The sequence below is a fragment of the Phaethon aethereus genome (assembly GCF_964289735.1).
Source record: "Phaethon aethereus genome assembly, chromosome: 6".
NCBI lineage: Eukaryota > Metazoa > Chordata > Aves > Phaethontiformes > Phaethontidae > Phaethon > Phaethon aethereus.
Window position 1 is genome coordinate 18,839,635 of NC_138580.1, and position 22,277 is coordinate 18,861,911.

At 41.6% G+C, this 22,277-nt stretch overlaps 1 protein-coding gene across 1 annotated transcript in view; it reads right to left on the bottom strand.

Annotated features, from left to right (window-relative positions):
• The window catches only part of LY75 (lymphocyte antigen 75), a gene marked incomplete at its 3' end in the record, with an annotated part of 45,909 nt that extends 25,590 nt beyond the window's left edge, over positions 1 to 20,319 (bottom strand). The window contains exons 1-13 of the mRNA XM_082001597.1: positions 19,182 to 20,319; positions 16,623 to 16,997; positions 15,454 to 15,627; positions 15,011 to 15,175; positions 14,323 to 14,433; positions 12,487 to 12,627; positions 10,639 to 10,827; positions 9,792 to 9,949; positions 8,752 to 8,862; positions 7,416 to 7,504; positions 6,890 to 7,062; positions 6,515 to 6,711; positions 4,961 to 5,103 (exon numbers count right to left, since the gene is read on the bottom strand). Of these exons, the coding sequence (XP_081857723.1) occupies positions 4,961 to 5,103; positions 6,515 to 6,711; positions 6,890 to 7,062; positions 7,416 to 7,504; positions 8,752 to 8,862; positions 9,792 to 9,949; positions 10,639 to 10,827; positions 12,487 to 12,627; positions 14,323 to 14,433; positions 15,011 to 15,175; positions 15,454 to 15,627; positions 16,623 to 16,997; positions 19,182 to 19,266 (2,111 nt within the window). The 5' untranslated portion in view covers positions 19,267 to 20,319. The remainder of the gene's footprint in view (positions 1 to 4,960; positions 5,104 to 6,514; positions 6,712 to 6,889; positions 7,063 to 7,415; positions 7,505 to 8,751; positions 8,863 to 9,791; positions 9,950 to 10,638; positions 10,828 to 12,486; positions 12,628 to 14,322; positions 14,434 to 15,010; positions 15,176 to 15,453; positions 15,628 to 16,622; positions 16,998 to 19,181) is intronic.
• Between the last annotated feature and the right edge of the window lie 1,958 nt (positions 20,320 to 22,277).

Here is a 22,277-nt window from a genome sequence, read left to right on the forward strand (position 1 = left end):
CAGTCACAGCCTTTACCATACTCTTTACTATCACTTACGAATCTACAGATCCTATAACAAAATGACCTATGTGCTTGTCAAACTGCAAGGTTATTTTGTACTGCAACCTGTGCTTCTCAAAGCATCAATTTTGTGCCAGGTACTGAACTTCATGATAATTCACTCCAATCTGCTACCCTGCCCAAGAAAGGCGGTAGACTTTTCTGAATCATGGTATCAGCTGGAAGCAGCATGAGTTTTTTATGAAATCATAGACTACGTGAAATCCTACTGCAGTAGAGCTGTGGAAAAGACACTCTCATCAAGGTGGTCTGAAAGTGATAGTAAAGTATTGATGTCACAGTACAAGGATCTTATAAAACTGTATCAGGAGGACTACTCTATAAATTCCTGTCATACAAATACAAAGAAGGAATACAGGATATTTGAGGAAATGAGAGTTTAGGTTAGTAAGAAAAATTAAGGATTTTCTTGTCTAGCCTTGACAAACCAAAGAAAGGGAAAGGATATAAATATTTCTTTATTAGGAGACTGAACCCACAAGAAGAGGAGCTATTTGAGCAAAAAGGGCGTTGTGTCTGAAGGAACTACAACTCGGAAATAAATCTAGGCTCAAAACTGGAAAGAGATGTCTGACCAGCAGAGGTCAGAGTTTGGAAAAGACTCGCAAAAAAGCAGTGCTGACAAACTTACCGAAGCTATTTTAAGACAGAACTTGGAAAGTTTATGAAAATAACTTTATTATGTGGAGGGATGGACTCAGACCCAGGCTTATCTGCATAAGCAATGTTACAAAATCATGGGGCAATGTTAAGAATTTATTTGGTAAGACTGTGCCACTGACTTTCTGCACACATCACCATAAAGATGCTAAATTGAGCCTGAAATGGCTGACAGTGCAGCACCAACAAACAACAGCTTAGCCCAAAGTATGTAGGCTAAGCACATGAAATCCAAGAAGGGCAACAACGTTTTATTTGGTAGGGTTCCCATGAGAAAGAAAAGCATCAGCCACCAACAAACCTCATTTTTGTTTTTTTTTCTCAACTCCAGTATTAATTTTCTGACACTGGTGTGATAGTGTGATCACACTAGTGTGATCTTATCATACTGAATAGTCTGTAGTCTTTTAATGATATCACCAAGGAACCTTTAAAGAGCCTAAATGCCCCATATAACTCCAGAGGGAAAACTGTGAGCCAAACATTCACAGCTGTCAAGCAGCTAAGTGGCTTTTGGCAATTTGCCTTCAGGATTTTATTTTTCTGTGATTGTTCTTTCCAATTATGAATCAGACATTGCTTAATCCTTTCCTCCTAATCATCACCTACAGGCTTAGTGCAGTTTAAGCAATTGATCATCACAGAGGAATATCTACTGAAAAGAAAATTTGAGACATGCATTTCAAAAGGATCTGCAGTAATCACCTGAGGAATTAGAGCAATTTTTCAAAGTCTTTCAACTTGTATTTGGCTTTTATGTAATAAATAAATTTAAGAAATTAAAATGTGTGCCAAGTCAAGAATTTCTCCAGCGTATCTCCCAATTTACAGTTACTGGCCTGCTAACGTAACAATGTTTTCCAACTGACTGGGCACTTACACACTAATATACATTATTTGCTGCTTTTGGAATTGTTCAGACATGACCATGAGTAATTCAGTAATTGCTACACTATCCTTGATAGCATTTTTAAGCTTGAGTAAAGCCTTTTGATAGCCCTCTGAAATTACACTATCACCTCAACACAGAAAAGAATTCCACCAACTATGTAAGACAAATATGAATTAAGACTCTCTAACGCAACTAAGCTTGCAGCAAGCTTATCTGTGTCCTCATTGCAAGGCACTTAAAATTTATCTTAGGGACTGGTATCAAAATGGATTTATCAGTGCCAGAGTATTCTTTGAGCTACACTCCTGGTACTGCCTCTAAAACCTAGATTATCCTGAGTTTTAACCTAAAAAAATAGGTGCAATTTGTGCTTTACAATGGACTCCACACTGATTAACAATGAAAGACCCTAAATCTCCAGCAATCCTTGCAGAATACTGGTGGGTTTTCTCTCACACAGAACTAAAACTTCATAAAAGTCAATGTTGTGCAGGAGTGGATAAATACAGTTTAGATCAATGTGAAGGAGTATAAACCAGTGATTTTTCTACTGTCGTATTATAACTGCTGAAACAGAAAAAGGATTTTTTCTGTCCCTTATGTCAGCTCCAACACAAGATTAAGAGCCTGTGGCTTGTAGTCCAATCTAGTTCTTGATGTGAGGTAACACGTGTACGTCTGGGCCAATGCCCTAATGCAATTTAAGACACCACTTAATTTTAGGCAGTGCTGGCCTAAAAGTATATACGAAGTTTATTTGACCCCCTGCTCTTCCCTCTGCAACAGGCTACTGCCCCTACCTGAATCCCCATCCTGCTAATCACCTACTCTTTAGAGGAAGAAAAGATGCTGTATTAATGCAACTACTACAACTTGCGTCTCAGCTTTATTGCTGTTTTGGCCAGTGTGTTGAGAATAAGAACCCTTTTTCTTGCAAACTCGAGTGTTAGTGAGGCTCTCTAGATACAGAACAATTACAGAAGAAGAGCTGTGCATATAAAAGGCAACTGATTTCTTTCCAGTAAGGTGTCCTCATTGAAATGTTATTTCTAACCAATCCAAGCTGTTACTCTCCTTGTGTCCAGTGTCACTGCCAGCTGTAAGTTGCAGAATGCTCACAATCCTAATCACAAAACAATCCTAAAAGAATAGAAGTAACTGAACTGGATCTGTTCTGCCTGTATCACATCCCTCAAAGTGAAAAGAGGTTATCTCCTATTTCTTTCAGACAGGGGGAGATTGGCAGGCAAATTTTATTTTCCTTTCCAATGGGAATCGCCCAACTTGGCTGGAGCAATTATAGCACTTATTTGCCTCTAAGGTGGAATCTGAGTAAAGAACAGAATGGACTAGGCAAGCTGCCCTTTTCCTGGTGAACTGAACTGACTTTTGCTAACATTTAAAAACAAACAGTTCTCAATGAGTCACTGGAGAACTGCGCAAGGGGAAAAAACCCGAAACCAAAAAAGCCAAGGTGTGGCTGCTTCCCCAAGCTGAAATGAGCGCACTGAATGAGTAGTTTAGGTCAGAGTCTGCACTGAGTAAATGCAGGAAACGTGGACAAACTGCACGCCAGTGCACTCCAGCAGCTAATCACATCTAACATTATCTTAGGATGATTTTTCCCAGTTACCCAAATTATTTGTTCTTGGCGAAGTAATTCACTTGGTTTCTACTCTCCTTTTTCAAATTAGTTAATCTTCAGACAAGCCACCCTTCGCTCTTGATCTCCACAATACTTTATATAATCACCACCCCAGAGTCATTAAAAAGCGTAACTAACTTAAACACTTCATTACATTATCTAAACAATATTTAAAAGATTTTGGGCGATATCAGATATGTAGTATTTCTGTTCAGGAAGTTCTGCAATGCTTGAAAAAGGGTTAACCGAGACGAAAATACTGTGTTTTGGGTTGTATTTGACTCATGCAGTTACTGCAACATTGACTGCAAAGTCGCTTTATACTGTCAATATATTGTCCCTTATTTAAGTTCTGGTAGAATAATACCAAAGTACTGGGACTTTCCTTCTTCCAGGCTAAGTTCAAGTTTTCTGAAATAAGGGAACTGCAGTAGCATCGTGTGTCTGCTACCTTTCTGGAACAACAGAAAAACTCTCCACCTTTAAACTCCTAACAAAAAATGGCCATTAACTACAATTAATACCTTAAGACAGTCTGCAAGCTGAAAAGTAGTTTCAAGTACTTGTAGGAAAATAAGTTACTTCTCTAGTCATGTTTTACAGTAGATTAGGTACACTAAACCAAAATTTATAATTGCAAAACAGTATAATAAGATCTATAGCTAAAAATAACTTGTGCACTAATTTTTATTTCAGGGACTTTAGTCACTTTAGCAAAGGAGTCACAAGTGGCTTTTATACAAGCAAACCATCTATATATAGAGCATACAAGTTTGGTTTTGTCCCTTCTTAACATAAACATTGACTAATTTTCATGACTTGTGCACTTCTAAAAAAAGTTCACTGGGTTTTCAAGAAGGCATCTCTTCAGTCATCAAGTTTTAAAATTTAATCACAGTGTTGTACGTTGGCAGCTTCTGAAATAAACCCGATTTAGCTTGTTGATGAAAAAAATTTAGATCATATAACTGGCAGCATTTGAGTTTAAGCTGGCAAAAGTTCTGAAAAACTAGGCTGCCAATCAAAAACCCCGTATTACACAAGGATCTGACGTCACACCAATGCCTAATAAAGATCTGCAGTGACAGTTCCTTTGATTAAAAATAGAGCCTTAGACTCATAAATTATGTAGCATTTAATTTGTTGATACCAGCAAACTCAACACACCCATCTAATGCCCATATAGTGTTATTGCAGTTATGCCAAATGGGATCTGTGCCAACCAGATTGCTGGACACTACATTATTCACGTTTTCAAAAGATAGTACCCAGTTTAGTCAGGAAGCATTTCATGAATAAAGATGAAACCTATCTGAAAAACTGAAATAACAACTCATCTCTAATGAATGTATCAGTAAAGAATAACTATCACCCAGTTGTGCCAAAATTCAACATAAAGAAGGAAACATTTATTATAACAACACAGACTTAAATTCATGTAATGAAAGAGGCTCAAGTAAATCTTTTTCTGCACTCCCTCTAACAATGTGAAACATTTGCCCGAGCTGTACTCCCTTGACATTTTCCAGGAAGGCAGTGACATGAGCAGCAGTTCAAATGCCACATCTAGCCGTTTTTACTGTGGGAAACACAGTCACCATACACTATCTCATACTTGCCATTTGGGGTCAGTAGCAGTATTTGCCATCTACTGCGGAATGCGACCGAAATAAAAATTTTAGCTAGTAGCTAGTTTGTTACCTGATTATTTTTCTCAGGATAGAATGAAGTGCCTTGATTTCTTCCAAGTGACTAAAACTAGGCAGATGGCCTCCAAGTGCTTCACAGAACCTTTCTGCCTCTTCCCAGGTCCTGGTTCGCAGCACACGTTCACTGTGGAAGAACTTCACAACAGCCAAACATCAGAGTAGAAAATTACCTAAGTGACAGCATTCTTAAAAGCAATCCTGTACTACCCAAATATGGCCCCCCTAGGTAGGAATGAATAGTTGGTATTTCCATAGGGAGAGAGCTTGACTTCTTAACAATTATTTTATTTTTTTCCACTTTGTTTGACAACAGACCGACTCTGAAGTTTAGCTGACAAAATTTGTTTCAAATGCAACGTATTCCATATGGCAGGCTTTCTCTGTTTTTCTTTACCAGAAAGATTTTACAAAACACCACCCAACTCATTCCAAAACTGCAAGTCAAATTACACTTTTTAGGGACGTTGTTCTTTCAAATTTATGGTGAACTGCAAAGCCCGATTTTCACTGAAACCAGGCTTGTTTGGGTGCTGCAAGTGAAGTTCTTCGTCACGCTCCCTGCTACCTGTAGGTATCAGGGTTGCATACTTGGCTCATACGCCTCAACTAGCATGTCCACTTGATCCCTTTGACTTCAGTCCAAGCCAATTCCCATCAGCTGGATCTCTCTGCACAGACATGCTGCACTTGGGCAACAAGAGTTTTGGAGAAACTGCCAGGGCCAGCTGTGACATCCCACCAGCTACGGGACAGCTATGCTGCACATCAGCTAGACCCATCCCTTTGGGATCCTTGCCCACAGCCTTGCTATTCAAGCTGGGCTTCCCCACTTTGCTACATGAACTGTTTACAAGACACAGTTCATTGCAGACACCGAGTCCAGAAATAATGAATAAACAATTCAATAAACAGCCTCAGTTTTAGCTTGGTTTGATTGTTAATAGGAGGAGAAAAATCTGCATTTCTAAACACAAACTTGTTTAAGCCATACCAGCAAACAGTACGGCTTCTTACTTCCACTATTTACTTCAAAAACAGTAAAATACAATTGAGACTGCACTTTTTTGATTAAGTTTGATATCCACATTCAAACTAGAGAAAATCCCAGCTCTCCTACCTATACTTTTAGAGTATTGAAAGGAAAAGGACAAGGGAAGGCGAGGCAAAGTGCTTTCCTTCCCTGTTCAGGTGCCTCTGCATGCCAGATGACAGCAGGCAGGCTCAGGTACGGACACGGCACCTTCCACCATCACCAGGCTCCCGAGATAGCAGCACGGGTGAATGCCGTCGCCCCACTCGGCTCTGAGGTGCAGAGCTGGCCACAGAAAGAGCAAGGAGAGGCACACTATGTCCTTCAGGAATCGGCAGAGGATGATGCATGAGAACATCTGGAGGCAGTCAACCTGAGCCAACGTGAATTCCTCCTCCTAGTGTAAAATATCTTTGAAATACCCTTCAGAGCATCTATAAACCACAAAATGGCTAATCACAGACTTGCTGCAAGACAGTAACAAACAACTAACATCTAATAGGAATAACATTTTACCTTGTAGCAGGCAAGGCCGGATCCATTGTGCCACCCAGGGGGACAGGGATCAGTTGGCTTTGGGAGCACTTCTGGCTTCTTGGGTAGCCCGATATATTTTTTGCAGACAGAAAATGCTTTAGTGGTTTTACAGTCTTTTGTTTCCCACTTTCCAAGAGACTTTCCACTGGGCATGGCCACACATCCTCCTGAAAACTCTAAGATTTAAAGCCATTAAAGACATATTTCAAACTATTGGCTGGTTTTCCAAAAAATCCACAGGTTTCTGTATGACTATTTTACGTCATCGTTAGAGTTCTCTAACATGGTACTCCAATGCTTGCCCAATGTAAAACTATACTATTTTTACATATTTTTTTAAATTATTCTATTTACCTGGTTGCAACGAATTCCAGTTAGTGTATGTCACAGCTTCAGCTTTTTCCCCCTCCACTGTACCCCAGGAATATATTCCCGATTGGCTAATATCCTGCAAACCGGTCCAGAAGTATTTTTCTTCAACTTTGGTGTGTTTTCTAATTAGACTGTTTATAAACTCCTGCTCAAATCTGAAAATTCACAGATTAATTTGAGTCAATATTTGAAAGATATCTGAAACTACTGAGTCAATTTGAAAACCAGGCATATTATTACATGCGTCAGTTCAAGTGGTCCTCCAGGCAGTCCCGTATTCAACACGGGGTCAGAAGGCTGGGAATTCACATACTTCCAAGAAGCTTTTACATTGTAGGTTTACCATTGTCACACCATGGAAAACACAGTTTGCTAGTTCTCTGCAAAAGCAATTCTATCTCTATTTTTTCTTTATAAACCACTAATTAGCATAGAGAGCTTTTAATCTCGGACAGTATCTCCAGGATCACACTGTAAAACATGCCCATAAATTAGACATGTGCTTTACCTGTTCATCACTGTAAGATTGCACTGTGCTCCAAATGAAACTTCTGTTTTATAAATCTTGTAACAGTAGTCTCCATGCCTCTCCCATCCCTGGTTAGAGAACAAAAAAACCACATTTATACATAACAGTCTAGTTTAGGTGTTATCTACAGGAGAAAATAAATCACTGCTAACATTGGTTGGTACCCACAAGTCAGCACAACCTATACAAGAAAGAAATGCAGTGTGTCACATACAAGGTCCAGTATCATCAACTCTCAGATTCACAGTTCTAAGAAATAATGCAACCACAGGAATAAAATACACCACTGTTTTTAGCTCGACTGTGCAGAGTCTTCTGACTGCTATGTGGATTTAGAGAGAGAAACACAAGGCCGACAGCCCAGTACTATTCAAAACAATAGGAGTTTTCATGCTGTTCCACCAACAGCAGGATTCAAACAGAGGAATAATAAGAGGGCGTTACGAGTGTTTCTATACCTCTGAAAAAAAAACATTTTATACTGAACATTTGTGAACTTACAAAAATTCTCTATTGTTCAAATCTTTTCCCCTATATTTACACTGAAAGGTCACGGAACATTAATGTGTTACCTCTTTGCTAGTCTACCAATGCCACTGGTGTCTGAACAGCAGAGAAAGATGTAACTTCTACATGCTTCTAGACTGAAGAAACAGAGTAAAAATACCCCGAGGTTGTGCAGAATGATGAGGGGCAAATATGTTTCCTGTTGCAGGCAATACACCACACAAAACTGAACCAAAGAACTCTGAAGTAGCTAGTAACACAATCCCAAGATTGTTCAAAACAGAAGAGGCTTCTTTTCAAGCCTTATTTATGCTGTAAGATGTTACACTGTAAAAAAAAAACCACACAACAAAAAACAAAACACCCCCCACTTTTAATAAAGTCAAAGAACAAAAATGAGAGCCCAGTGAAGCGTAACAGAAACCTAATCTCATTTATCTGCATATCTTTATGCTGCCAAGTGCTTATCCTAAATTTTAAAACAAACTTAAAGCAAAAGCCACAGAACAAATGGTATCAGCTATAACATATCTATTAAAAGCATCTTTTTTTCCAAACAAATAAATAAAACACAACCCCTCCTGGGTCCAAGCTCATAATACTTTCATCAGTAAACAGAGTGGTAATACATGCAGGGCCTGCTTAGGAGAATCTGAAATTTGGCTCATGCTATATAATTTTTTCAGCTACAATGGTACATAGACTTTATTGTTATGCATAAGAAGAAAACGGGAAGTAGAGAAAATAAATAATTTTATGCAGGTTTCTGAACTAAGTGAAAGTAAAAGAAACACAGACTTCCTATTACCTCTTCCAATGAACAACTTTTATCCGATTTTGTTTCATTCAAAATCTCTCCTTTTTTCTTGCACACATATTTCAATTTTTCTTCACAGGATTTGACTCTCCACTGTCCCAACTGTGAGAAGGAAAAAAACCCAAACAAACGTATTTAAAATTCTAAAATCTTTTAATTTTTATAGTGCAGGGGCTGAGTTTTCATCAGGTGGAAAGACAAAATGCCTCTAGCAAAAATACCAGGGGTGGGATGTCCTGGATTATATGCATAGGTGTACGTTTGGAAGGGAACCGAGACAGCTGACAAATGCAGAGATGTGAGGATTCGGGATCACATCTGAAAAGGGAAGTAAAGGCCAGGGTGCTGCCAACTCTCTCGGATCAGGGAGGGAATGGGTGCAGGGTGTGTGCTCAGCCTTCTGCAGAGGCAGGGAGGAAGCAGCTCAGAGGAGCTGGGCACATGAGCTCCACAGCAGGCAGACACTTGCCCCAGTTTTCTACCGAATCTGGGAGATGGGATACAGCCTGCTTCCCTCTCCACTCCTCTTTGTGGCCTCCTTCCCCCACCCACCCCTTGCTTCTTCTGTACAGTAACCCCCCAGTGTCTGTCCTCTCCTCTTACCAAGGGTACCGCACTACCCAGCCTCAGATGGGGCCCCCCACACTGGTCCTGGAGGTCACTGAACCCAGCTTTTCCTTTCAATAGTTTGGTCCACCTCCCTCCTAGCTCTCTGCCGCAAGAATACAGCAAGCCAAAAGGCAAAGTGACAAGGACCACTGGCTGGCCAGCAGCAGAGGCAGTCTCAGAGTTGTGAGCAATTTCTTCTATTCTTTGCAGTACACAGCTACCAAGTGTCAGCTAAATAATTTTAAGAAATTTGCTTGTAGAAAAATTATTAGCTGTATTTTAAAGATTATTCCAGAAATAATTTTTCTGCTTTACCCTCCCCTTGACTTCCACACATATCACACATATCAGTGTTGCCTCTACTGTGGGGAAAAAAAAAAAAAGGAAAAAACCCTAAAAAAAACCCAATACCGTATTCCTACCTCGCCTGAGTATGACACACAGTTAGGAGTGCTCTTAAAAGGAACTTTTGGTTCATTCTGATCCCAATAGGTAAAAACCACAGCTGAGCGATCTGACCATTTGAACAAGGTTGGTACATCTTCGTTCCTGAGACCCATCCACACTTCTTCTTTAGCATCTGTAATTTACAATTAGGACAACACCGTTGTTTCAAAATAATGCAAACTAATTGGAAAGGAATGCGGAATCAGCAAAATTAGGTTTTTATCACTGTACTGCACAGCATAAATGCTATAATTTTTTTTCTTACAGTGAGAAAGAGGATTTGAGACAAGTACAGTACATTTTGGTTATCTATTCTCAACTTATATTCATGAATGTGAGTCAGTTTCACAGGGAAGGTAACAAATGGGGAAAAAAAAACAGAAATAATGAACACTTAAGCAAAAAAAGCTCAACCAAATTTAATTTTTAGAGTGCAGCCAAAACCATAAAACCACAGAGTAAGATAGCATTTATTAGTTCAGTGACCCAGTAGTCAAATACTGACCCAACTATCTACGATTCTCTTTGAATGAGAAAATTAAACACAAGATATTAGGCAACTAGAAGTAGGATAGCCCAATAAATAACTGAATGAATGAATGAATGAAAGAAATAGAATAGATCAAATCAAAACAAGAGTAAATAGAGAGAGACTGGACCTAAACAGCAACACTCAGCACTAGCCTGAGTATAAGCTCAGCATTAGCACCTTCATTTAAAAGCTAGAGGTTACAACAATTGTATTGCTAGAACCTGGAAAGCTGTTTGCAACTTATGGTGCGCAGCACTTGGTTCTTGACCTTTACAAGTATCCCAACTCACCATTATGAAGCTTTGTAACAACCAGTTCGACATCTGCTAATGAGTGTATGCTGATGAGGTTACTCTTATTCGCTTTGCACAACTCATCTGCCGTACTCCAAGGTGCCTGGTTGTTTACCAGCATGTAGCAAAAACCATTGTGGGGAAGCCAGCCTGAATCACAGCGAGTGTCCAAGTATCTCCAAAACTCTAACAGTGAAGAGAAACAGAATTAGAGGTTTTTGTTCTACATTTGCTAGTGCAATGGGTTGGCGTTTTCTTCATGTTTTAAATCTGGTAGCACCTTGAAAACAGCCAGAAAGCAGTGATCAGAATGTGTTCACATCTCTTCAAGGCTCATATTTTAAGAAACAATCGCAATTTATTCAAGCAAGTAGACTTGACTGAGCAGCATTATGGGGATTAGTAGTATTTTGGGGTCATGAGGTAGGCAGAAGGAGAAAGAAGTTAGTAGGAGTGAAAGAAAAAAGCTGGAATGCATTACACTAAGCCGGTCTTAGTGTAAGCATGAGGTTCAGAAGTAACAGTAAGCAAGATTTCAAAAGCAATTAAAGGCAAAACAATTTACTTCATTGCAGGACAGCAGCTTTAACAAAAAGTTGCTTGTTTTGTTCTGGCAGGGGTTTGCACTTTTATAGGGCATTATTATCAGTATACAGAATAACACATAAGACCAATTTTGAATAGCTCACAATGAAACAAATGCTTAGTTTTAAACATTTTTCCTTCTGAAAACTAAGTTATTCAAGAATTCAAACTGTTTTTAATGCATGCTGAAAAAGGTAAATACTAATAGCCTTTCTGGTTCAAAATACACTATAAAACACTCCAATCACAAGAACTTTGGTTTTTAATTAATAAAACACTGTATAAACACCAGTAACAACTCCACATACCCCAGTGAGGAGCCAGAGAACAAATAAGGATGGTTAACTGTCAGCTAGTTTTCAAGGGATCATTTAAAAATTTGAACCAGTTTAGTTAAATGTAAACTGCTTATTAATTTTTTTCCTCAAAGGCACATACCTCCCCTGGGGAAACCAGAGAAAACATGCCATAGCCACTGACGCTCCATGACACTTCCAACCTCCAGGACACTGCTTCAACCCTGTTATCCCCTAATCCTCCCCCTAATCCAAGGCAAATCATCTGCCAGTACAAGTTTTCCCATGGGAGCCCCGCAAGCATGACCCTTGGAAACTGAGTAAGGCCAAAGCACACATGGAAGAACAGGCCATGGATATGGAAGGGCTGGACACCCAGGTGTAGCGGAATGGCCAAAACCACAGAAGCAGTTATATGTCACAGCTGGATGCTGTAAAAACTGAAGGACTGTATGTGTGTGTGTAGGGAGGAGAGAATAAAGCTTTAAAACTGTTCTGGTTTTCCTGTTGTATTATTTACTTTTATCTTGTAAGAGCTGTTATAACAGGACAAGCTACCAACTCTTGCACTCTGATTGCCAGTGCTGGGCCCAGTATCAAAGGATAGTAAGGTCATTTAACTACTTCTATTTGAATTCAAGCAAGTTTGATCCAAGCCCCACTTTCAGCAGCACATGAAAGAAGGCACAAGCCATGGAGGAAAATGTGATGAAAAGGGCAGGACTGTACTGGGAAATACTTTACATGTGAATGAGAAATCTGCAAAAAAATGAAGGCTGTTTGTGATGCATCATCTTGACACTGAAAATACAGACTTTGCTTCTGCTCTGCTAAAAAACCCAAAGCTGTTATGAAAGTGTTTTGGCAGAGATGCTTAAGAAGGCTTGGGGAGGGAAAAACACAAAACCTCTGTGAGCACTACACTCATATTAACATACAAAACCAAAAATGCAAGTTGTCCTACCTGGGAGGCTTGGAACTTCATTGAGTGACTTCTTGCAAATATATGGAAGTGGAGTCCCACAAAGGTGACTCTGCCACTGACCTGAGGCAGCATTCATCACCACACAGCTAGTCCCATCCAGTGGGGACAAATGTTGTGTTTCTATACACAGGAACAAATAAAAATAGAAAAGCACAAGTTATCAAACAGTAAGGTAGTGACTGCTTTTTTTATGCTTTTCAATACAAGAATAATATACTTTGCATAGTGCAGCACCCTGTATTTGAAGAACATAACTGGCTTTGAATGAAGGCACCTGTCCTACCACAGGTCCAAAAGAAAGTTTTTCATAAGAAAGAAAGTTTCAGAATCAGGGAATCTGGACTTCTTTTCCAGTGTTTAATCATAGAACCAGAAGGAATGTTCTATTTACAATACAACAAACTCTTGGCTGAGCACTTTCCCAGACTAGAAATATCTCAGGGGAGAACCTTTTTTGTAAGCCCTCAGTTTCCTTTGGCAGCCCCTTTCCAGCCCCACTCCAAACACAGCTCTGCACTCTTTCTCTCAAAGCTAACCATAACCCTTACCTTAACAGAAACCTGAGACAAGGCCCCAAATTAAAAATATCACAGAGGAGAGCTCCTTTTTGCAGTCCCAGCTTCCCTTGGAGCCCCTTTCCGATGGCACCTTTTGGCTTTCTCTTTCTTTGTGCCCCGATACAAACCCAAGCTGTGTCCTACACAGAGCACCCCAGCTCCCCCTGCACTGGCTTCATTCAGTCTCACATAGAAAGGCTCAGGGTGGATCTTAGTTCTTCATAGGAGAGTACAAGAGAGACAAGAAGTCATGGACACAACTTGCAGCTAGCAAAATTCCTGTTAGATGCCGGTAAGTATTTTTCACAAGAGGGGTAGACATTAGTACATCTGCCATGACTGCAGTCTAAATTATACCACTGTAACTCAGGATAGTCTAGTCTCTAGCTCTATGTTACAGTCCTACAGCGTCATCACAGTTCCAGAAGAAGGTGCAGCCAGTAGTACAAGCGGCAGAAAAGTCCTTAACCTTTCCAAAAGAAAGGCTACGTTTGGAAAACCTCACAGAAATTTCTTAGTAAAGCTTTCAAAGAAGTAACAGAAACCACTTCTTATCTTTTCACAGAATTCACGATGCAGCACTATTCTAGAAACTGAAGGAAAAAGAATTCCACTTTAGAAAGGTCAAATTCAGCTTGAATGACAACAATATTAGCTTCAGTATTCCTGATTATCACTCCTCCAAGATTCTCATATATACACATCCATGGCATATTTGTGAGAATATTACAAATACAAGCTGAAAATTCCAAACAAACAAGACTCTCACCAATTCTACTAGGAACTTGGAAGTAATTAAAAAAGGTTTTTCAAAGGTTTTATACTTCTTTCATCATCACCTCAAAACAAATTTAAGCAACCTTGAAGTTCAAAAACACAAGTTAGGCTTCTATGTAATGCCAGTTCTTGCAGATACATCTATAATTGTAATATTTGACCGAAGTCAATGCCATTCTGTTAGTGGGAAAAGAAATTTAGCAGTTAGGGAAGCTGTAGATTCTTTATTAAAATGGACCTCAAAGATACTATTTAAGTTTTACCTTTTCAGAGATTTATTACCCTAATAATCCATAAATATAGAACGAGTACAGAAAAATTCACTGGCTAGGAGGAGAAGATACTTCTGAACTTTGAACAGAAGTGAAACAGTGATTGTTTTGATGAAGTCTGACAGAGAACAGAAGAAAAAAAACCAAAACAAAAGCAAAATACTGGTTTGTGTTGTCAATATTGTTAATACCACCAGAAACATCATTACCTGGATGCCAGTTAAGAAAATTCAAAGGTGTGTGATCTGACCACTGCCAACCTCCAGAAACGTCCAGTTGATTTAAGCCAATCCAAAAGATCCCAGCCAGATCATCCTTAGCTGGAGATAAATTTATTTTTTTTAATAAAACAATTAGTATAAAAAGCCACTCTTTATTGGTCTCCTTTAAATTAAAAATGTGATCTGAAAGGGCATGCATTTGAGGAAAGAAAGATTGCTACTATAATCAGACAGGCAACATTTCTTGAACTGAAAAGAAATTCACCCACACAAGTCTTTGCTCCTAATGCCTTCAGACATTTGTCCTTTGGTTTTATATTCCCAAAGGCACACTGGTAATTCCTCCAGGCCAAGCCTGAACATCAGCAAAGACAATTTCATAACAACAAGCTGCTAAAACACCACTACCACTCTGGCCCATAGCTGAGATTTTGGGGATGTTCCTACTTATAAATAAGCACACTAGCTAGCCATTACAAAGGAATCACGGAGGTAAATTAAAAATTCTGAAGTGAGATCAGGAGCTTATTTTTGCTACACAAATGAAAACACCAACGCATTTTAAGTACAATCAAGTTTTAACCCAAGATTTTAAGACAGAAACTAAAATGCTGTCTTCACTTTACGTTAATTTGCCAAGATTTCCTGATATTCCTATGTGAATAATTACACCTACCTTGTATGTAACTTAATTCAGATGCATCTTGGATGCTAAGTAAATCTCCCCCTTGCCTTTGACATGAAATATAAGCTTCCTTCCAAGAAAGAGCAGACTGTGTATTAAACTGGTAGCAACTTTCAGACCCCAGATCATGTTCCCAGATATCATGACAACCGTCCTCTGTTTAAAGGAAGCAGAAGGCACTTGTAACTACAACTATAATGAAACATCATGAACGTTTCAAAAGAAAAATTAGAATAGCAAAGGTTTATTGATTTTTATATTAGTAATCACATACACTGCAGAGTAAGCATGTGCTGATTGTCCTGTCAACACTGCAATAGAAAAGGGACCTGCTTTTACCCAGCTTAACAGCAACAGGCCACACCAAGGTGGAGCCGTTACATACATGAAGTGACAGAACGCTCTCAGGACGTCTATTTAGAAACCCAACGTGCCTGGCTGTAAGCAGATTCCCCATTTTCCATCGTGCGTATAATCTTCAGATGTGGAGCACCATCTCCCACCCGTATGCGTTCCATCTTGAATGCAGTCATGATGCCACGTCTTATTGTACAGAAAGGGGAACTCACAGGGTTTTCCATAGGAGTTCCCATCTTTGGTATACACTTCTGCAGGGAAAAAAAAGTAAAGTAGTAGATAGAAGTTGTTTAAGGGAGGAAAGGACAGCTAATAAATGTTACTGCCTGTACAGACACAGTTAACTTAAAAGCATGCAAATCACACTTGTGGTCTTAAAACACCGTATCTTGTTGTTACAGATAATATACAGCAATGCCAGAACTGAAAGAAATGAGGGGAAAATATTTTTCTGTACTTCTTCTTCTAAGTGGTGCGTAACACAGCAGAAATTTGTTACCCCCTCCCTGGTAAGTTAGCGATAAATACATTGACCTGTTGAAATCCACGGGTTTTCATAGAGTAGTACAGAACAAGGCTCTAGGAATCAACACATACAGGAGAGGGAAGACGTTTCAAACTGGAGCCTACCAGGCTTTTCAGACTGGCCACTTTGAACAATTCAAATACAAAGAAAACTCTGCTCTTCAAAATGGTAAAGTAAATTTTTGCCACTTCCTCCAGCAAGCATGAGACTTCAGATGAGACTGGCTTCCAAGGCAAGTGGACAGACTACCAGACCAAAGCAAATGGATGGTTCCTGACAGCGCAACAAGCTGTGAGCTAGCACCATGCACTGAATTTGATTGTATAGCCTACCAGGAAAGAAAATACCCTCAAATCCTGCTCTTATTTGAGCTAACCACAAAATTCCCCATCACTGTGAAAAGGACAGTGTCAGTTCTGAGAGAAGATGGTTGATATTTCATAATTAAATAGGCTTTCACTAAAATATGAGGGAAGGGATTTAAACATGCTAAGAAAGCCACTTGGTAACACGACTTCTACAGTTGTGCATATTTGTTTTTTAATAAAAATGGTTAAAGTTTCATACTTGAATATCATTATCTCTCTACAGCAAAATGTTCTATTGCTTTAATGATCAGTCTTTTCATATGATCGATTTTAAGAATTTACTGGCACACAGATACAGCAAAAAGCCCTTAACAGAAAAAAAAAACCCCTCCAAACTCCTGTGCAAACTTACCATGGTAAGGATACCGACATATATCATCGGAGGAACTGTTGCTTCTCCACTGGTCTGTTGCATTTATGCTTGCAGTTACATAGGTACCCTTGATAGTCAATTTGTACTGAGATGCACCAAGGACGGAAGCATCAGCACATCGCCACCACAGCATTAGTTCTGAGTTACAATCAACCATTTTCAGGCGAGACAGGGATTTGGTGAATATATCAAGTCCTAGGCACTGCTTGGACCCCAAATGAAAGAGGCGATTCTGGGATACCCACTTCCATAAAGCTTCACTTGTCTCCTTGCAGTCATCTATCACTATCCGTGAGTTTTTAACTTGTATGCACTTGTTCAGTGTGTCATGGCAAATGGTAAAAGCATCATTGCCTGTATAAGAACAAACAAATATCCACATATGGGTATGATTCAGTATCACTTTCACAGGAAATTCATTTTTAAAAGTGTAATCACACTCTGAGACGTGCTACCAGAAAAGTACAGCAACTGCTAATTGTACATTACACTATCTCTTTCGTATAAGCCACCTTAAGTACATTTTCCTGCTCTTTAGTGAGTAATCTTTACTTCCAGGGGGAAGAAAAAAAAAAAATCTCTCTCAAAGTCATTATAAAATGAGGCTGTTTTTTAAGTACAATCCAATCAATGAGAATTCTTCCTTTAGTTTTAACACATATTGATTGGATCAACCCCTGATTAATTTGCTAGCTTACCGGGTAAAGAATCTTGTCTTCATGCCTATCTGCAAATGCAGTAACATACAGCAGATACCACAATAAATAATAATCTTCATTTACTAAGCTCACCGCTTTTGGGAGACAGTTTTAGAATGAATATCCCACCAAAGATGCCACACAAAGATTTGAAAATGATACTCCTAATGATACAGGAACACTAGTTTCATTTTCAGCTGTGGCGTAGCTCGTCATTAAAAAGAAAAAAAAAAAGTTGACAAAGCATGGCATACAATTTTAAAAAGATATGAACCGCTCTACAGATACAAATTGACATCTCTGCCAGTACAAGAACACCTCTATGACAAGTGGCAGTAGGTTTAAGCTAACCAAGAAAAAAAAGTCCTGTAACTATTTCTATGCCACAATAAAGATGGCCCCACAGTATAAAACTTTCACTATCCAGGCTGAAACGGACCTCGGCTGTCCCAGACCCACAAGGCTACTACTGTGCTGTTTAAATAAGGAATCTGCTGAGTAGTGTTTTGCATTTAATAGTAATGCACTGTCAATCACATTCCTACCGCGTTTTTTTAATATGACTTAATAATAGGTTTGGCTGAACAGCAAGGAAAATATTCAGTGATGTTATGCAGTGAATTTTACCACTACTTCCCAGTATACTCATGAATTTTCCACTGTGTAAATGCCAAATAGTATCTAAATACTGAGCTGGTCAAACTGTAAAGAAGAATCTCTAAGTCAGCCACCTACTGGAGTGACTTTTTCTAAATAGCACATTTTAACCAACCGTCTCTTTCATCCCCTCCATTAACTAAAACATTTTAACAGCCAAGCCTGCTTTTGTGGTATCTTTTTACCGTGTGCTTTTTCAGCACTGTCTGCTTTTTGCTTTTTATTCTCCCCTCCAGACTCTCTTCTTTTTTTCAATTTCTTGTAACATGCTCTCCTGCCTCTTCTCAGATCTTCCCTTTCCTCATTCTTCTTTCACTTCTTCTCACATAACCCTCATTCTGACATCAAGAAGAAAACCACTTTTTACAATTTCCCCGAGAAAAACTACTGATACTGTCTCACCAAATCTCTCTCCACAGCAATTTATTAATACCAGCGTTCAGTTACTCCAGCCCAACACTCCTGCCATGAAGTTTTACCTGACATCTTCAGCTAGAAATCCAAGCCTGTTACTGCCAAATGATAGAAAAATGCGAGGTGCAACTACTGAGCGAAGAGCTGAACTTGTTTCCCAGCAGCTCTCACCAAGCTAGCGGCTTGCTAGCATGTGCTCAACGCGGAACTTTTCCACCTGATCTCAGAAAGACGGGGTTAAGCCTCCGTCCCCTCTCTCCGAGCACAGAGCTGCGAGTAAAAGCGGCGGCTTGACGCCCGGCCCGGGACCTGCCCCGGCTTCGCGTTCTTTCTCCTCCCGAGGTAAAAGGCCCAAGGCCCGCCTCCCTCCCGCCGCTCCACACCGCCGCCCCGGCTCGGGGGCGGCTCGCGGCACGGCGGGCACCGGGAACGTGGCACCCGGGGGCGGCGGGGCCCCGGCCGGTTCCGCGACGCCCCAGGCGAAGCGCGCGGGCCAGGAGGGAAGTTTGGGGGGTTTTCCCTCCCTTTCTCACTCCTCCTTGTAAGTTCCCACCTTGTTTCCACGCAGTTGGACTTTGCCACCTCGCGCAACGCCCGGAGGTGCCGGGAACCGTCGGGGCGGAAAGCCCGTCACCGCGCCGCCTTCTCCCATCAGGCGCCCGCAGGGGCGGAAAAGGGCCCTTCCGCGCTCCTTGCTCTGCAGCGCACCCGCGCAGCGCCTCCCCCCCTCCGGCCCCCCCCACCCTCGCAAGGTGGGCGCCCGGCTTACCTGAGGGATCCCGGCGGGCCGCGCAGCAGACTAGGAGCCAGGCGAGACCGCAGGCGGGCAGGCAGAGCCCCGCTGCCCGCGCCATCCTCCCGCGGCGCGCAGGCTGCGCGGAGCGGGCGCGCTGCCGGGCTCGCTCTGCCGGAGCGTCGCGCCCGCCGCCGGGCTGGCCGGGACCCGCGAACAGCCGGCCGGATTGGCCCGCCCCGGGGAGCGTCACTTGTTGCCAGGAGAAGAGCGGCCCCGGGTTTGCGGCGAGGTGTGGGGCGGGGCTGAGCCTGGGCGGTGGCCGGGTGTGAGGGATCGAGGCGGCGGGGAAGGGCCGGCCCCAGCGGGAGCGAGGTTATAGGTGAGGGGAGTTAAACACAGGAAAGGGAAGGGAACTCGCATGTGAAAAAATAAGAGTAAAGATGAGGAAAACATGGGGGGAGTGAAGGGGAAATGAGGAGAGGGGAAAACAAAAAAGACGAAAAGTGAAGTAAAAAAAGGAAGGAGGGAAAAAATGAGGAAAACCTGAGGAAAAATGAAGAAAAAATAGCAAAGCAGACCTAATTATTTCATGGTAATTGAAGTTAAAACTAAAAAAAAGTTTTCAAAGGTTCAGTTGGGAAAGAAAGGGAAAGCATAAGCGCTAAAAGTGAAGAAAAGGCAAAAAGTGAAGAGAACATAAATAAAAAATAATAAATAATAGCAGGCACTGAAAAAAAACTAGAAATGGATCAAATCATACATTTCTAAACGTTCCTCACCCCGCTCTGGCCACGGGGCCACGTGCCAGCCAGGCCCGGCCTGAGGGCCACGACACCATCCCTGAGGCAGGGGAGCGCCGGGCTGGCGGCTGTGGGGCAGGTGGCCGTTCCCACGGGGCACGGTCCAGGGGCTGCTGCCCTGCCGGGAGGCAGCTGAGGGGGCCGGGGGTCAGCGTGGGGGGGGTCCCTCCGTGCTGCAGCAGCACTTGCCTCAGGGAGTGGCTGGCAGCAGGCGGCTGGCGGGGGGCCACGGCCTGCACCACCACGGGGAGCCTCAGGGACCCCAGGGCCAGGCCTCAAAGCACTCCCCTCTCTCCCTGTTACAAACCTGCTTCTCCGTGTTTGCCCATAGGGGCTAACTGGACCTTTGCGAAGCTGGAGAGGGAACGGAAGTGGGCCAGGCAGCCTTGCTGTACTTTCTAAGAGTTTTCTGGTAGCTAGCAGCTAAAATCGCAATTGTCTGATCTGTTTCTGCCAGGGAAGGGGGAGGAGGGGATGAGATTAGGAGCAGTTGAAATAACTTGCTGAGAAAATTATGATGCTGGCTACAGGAAGTTACAGAAACCAAAAATAAAAACACAAAGACACAGAGAACCAGTTGGCCTGAAAGAGGAAAAGAGAAAGAAGGGAAACTGACTGTTTATAGCTGCCCGTTGGGTGATTCGGCACTGACCTGGAAAGGCTGTATAGCTCGAACCCCAGCTGTGCAAGAAAGCGCTTGCAAAGTCACAAGAAAAAAAAATTGGCTAGGAAAATCTATTTTGATTAGGCTTGGAGGAGCAGTCGTTCAGGGAAAGAAATACTAGATTTTCATAAAGATGGGAAGCGCAGCGTGCAGTCTGTTTTATGCATTTTGAATGTGCCCATCATGTAGGAATCTGGACACCCGGGAACACAGGAGTTGAGGGTGTGCCGGGCTGGGAATTGAGCGGAAAGACAGTGAACAAAACCAGGCATCTGTAAGTGAGCAAATGTTCTCTTCTGCTGGAAACCGCAGAACAAGACCTGGCTGCCAAGGCAGGAGCTATTTGAAAAATCAGAAATCAGGTTCAGGCAGCGAGGGGTCCGAAGCTGCAGCAAAATCGAAACTGTGCTACCAGAAGGGGTTCATTTTCTGGAAGAGCAAAACTTTAAAGTCTCCGCGCAGAGAGTGGGAGGCAGAAATTCCCCACTGGTGAGCCTGATACAAAAGCAAGCTATTGAAACTAAATTTAAATACGTGGTGGGATGGTGTGTCTCTTTTTAAATAAAATATCATAACAAGAATCAGTAGGTGTGAACCCTGCATCCCCGTGAACCTTTCCGAATGCATGCTATTTTTAATGTAATAACTGACTGTCCCAGTTTTGGTATGGAGAGTAGTAAAGTGTTTAACTTTGAAACTAATAGCATCCAGTGCATATTTACTGAACATACACCCGCAACTCTGAAATTAAGAGCATCTGTCAGCAAGCCTGAACATAAATACTTATTTTTTCATTTGCTGCTTCTTTCTTTTCTTTTATTTGTCTACTAAGATAAAATAAGTTGTGGTACAATGTTTTGTGGTCTGTGGAAATGACCAGTTAAAAGCTAATATGCAAACTGTGGTTGTTAACCCCGTAGTGGGCTTGCGCAGTATCTCTGTGGCTAACCAAATTTTGTGCACTCCGATGCCATGCAGTCCCCCACTAAGGCAAAGGACCGTCAGTCTACCTGGCAGCCTGTGCAGGGCAAAACCCATCGTGACAACACTGATCTCTATAGCACACACTGGTGCACAGACCAGTGCTACAGGGATTAGAAGGATCGCGACACTGGAAAATACCCTTTGACAATCTCGTATCTCAAGAGCTGAACCAGAAATCCACACAACCTACCCAGAAAAGCCAGCCCCCATGTCCATTACAAGACTACCAGTTGCCACCAGTAACTTCCAGGCTGGCAGCTCCTCACCCGAGTAGAGTCAACGTGCTTCTATTTCCCAAAAGAGCTGGTGCACATCAACCTTTATACTACTGGTACCTGTTTCTGGTATTCATTCTGTGTAACACTGCTACGTGCAGTTGGAGAGTAGAACTTGAAAAGTCATCTCGTTCCTCTCCCCGCCATGGTACAGCGTCTTTCTTGTGCCCAAAAAGCTGAAAGGTTCCCACACATCTCTTCCTAGTGGAGCTAGCTTTCAAAGGCAATATCCGAAACAACCTTTTATCTGATGAATTTGGTGATCCTCTGACCTAAGCAATCTCTCCTGTGGAAGACTCTTGGCCTCCTCTTGTCATTCATGTTTTAATATGCCAGATCTAAAAAAAGAGGATGAAAAATACTTCTGTGAGTTAGATGGCTGTAAAGGGAGCAATCACTCCGCAAA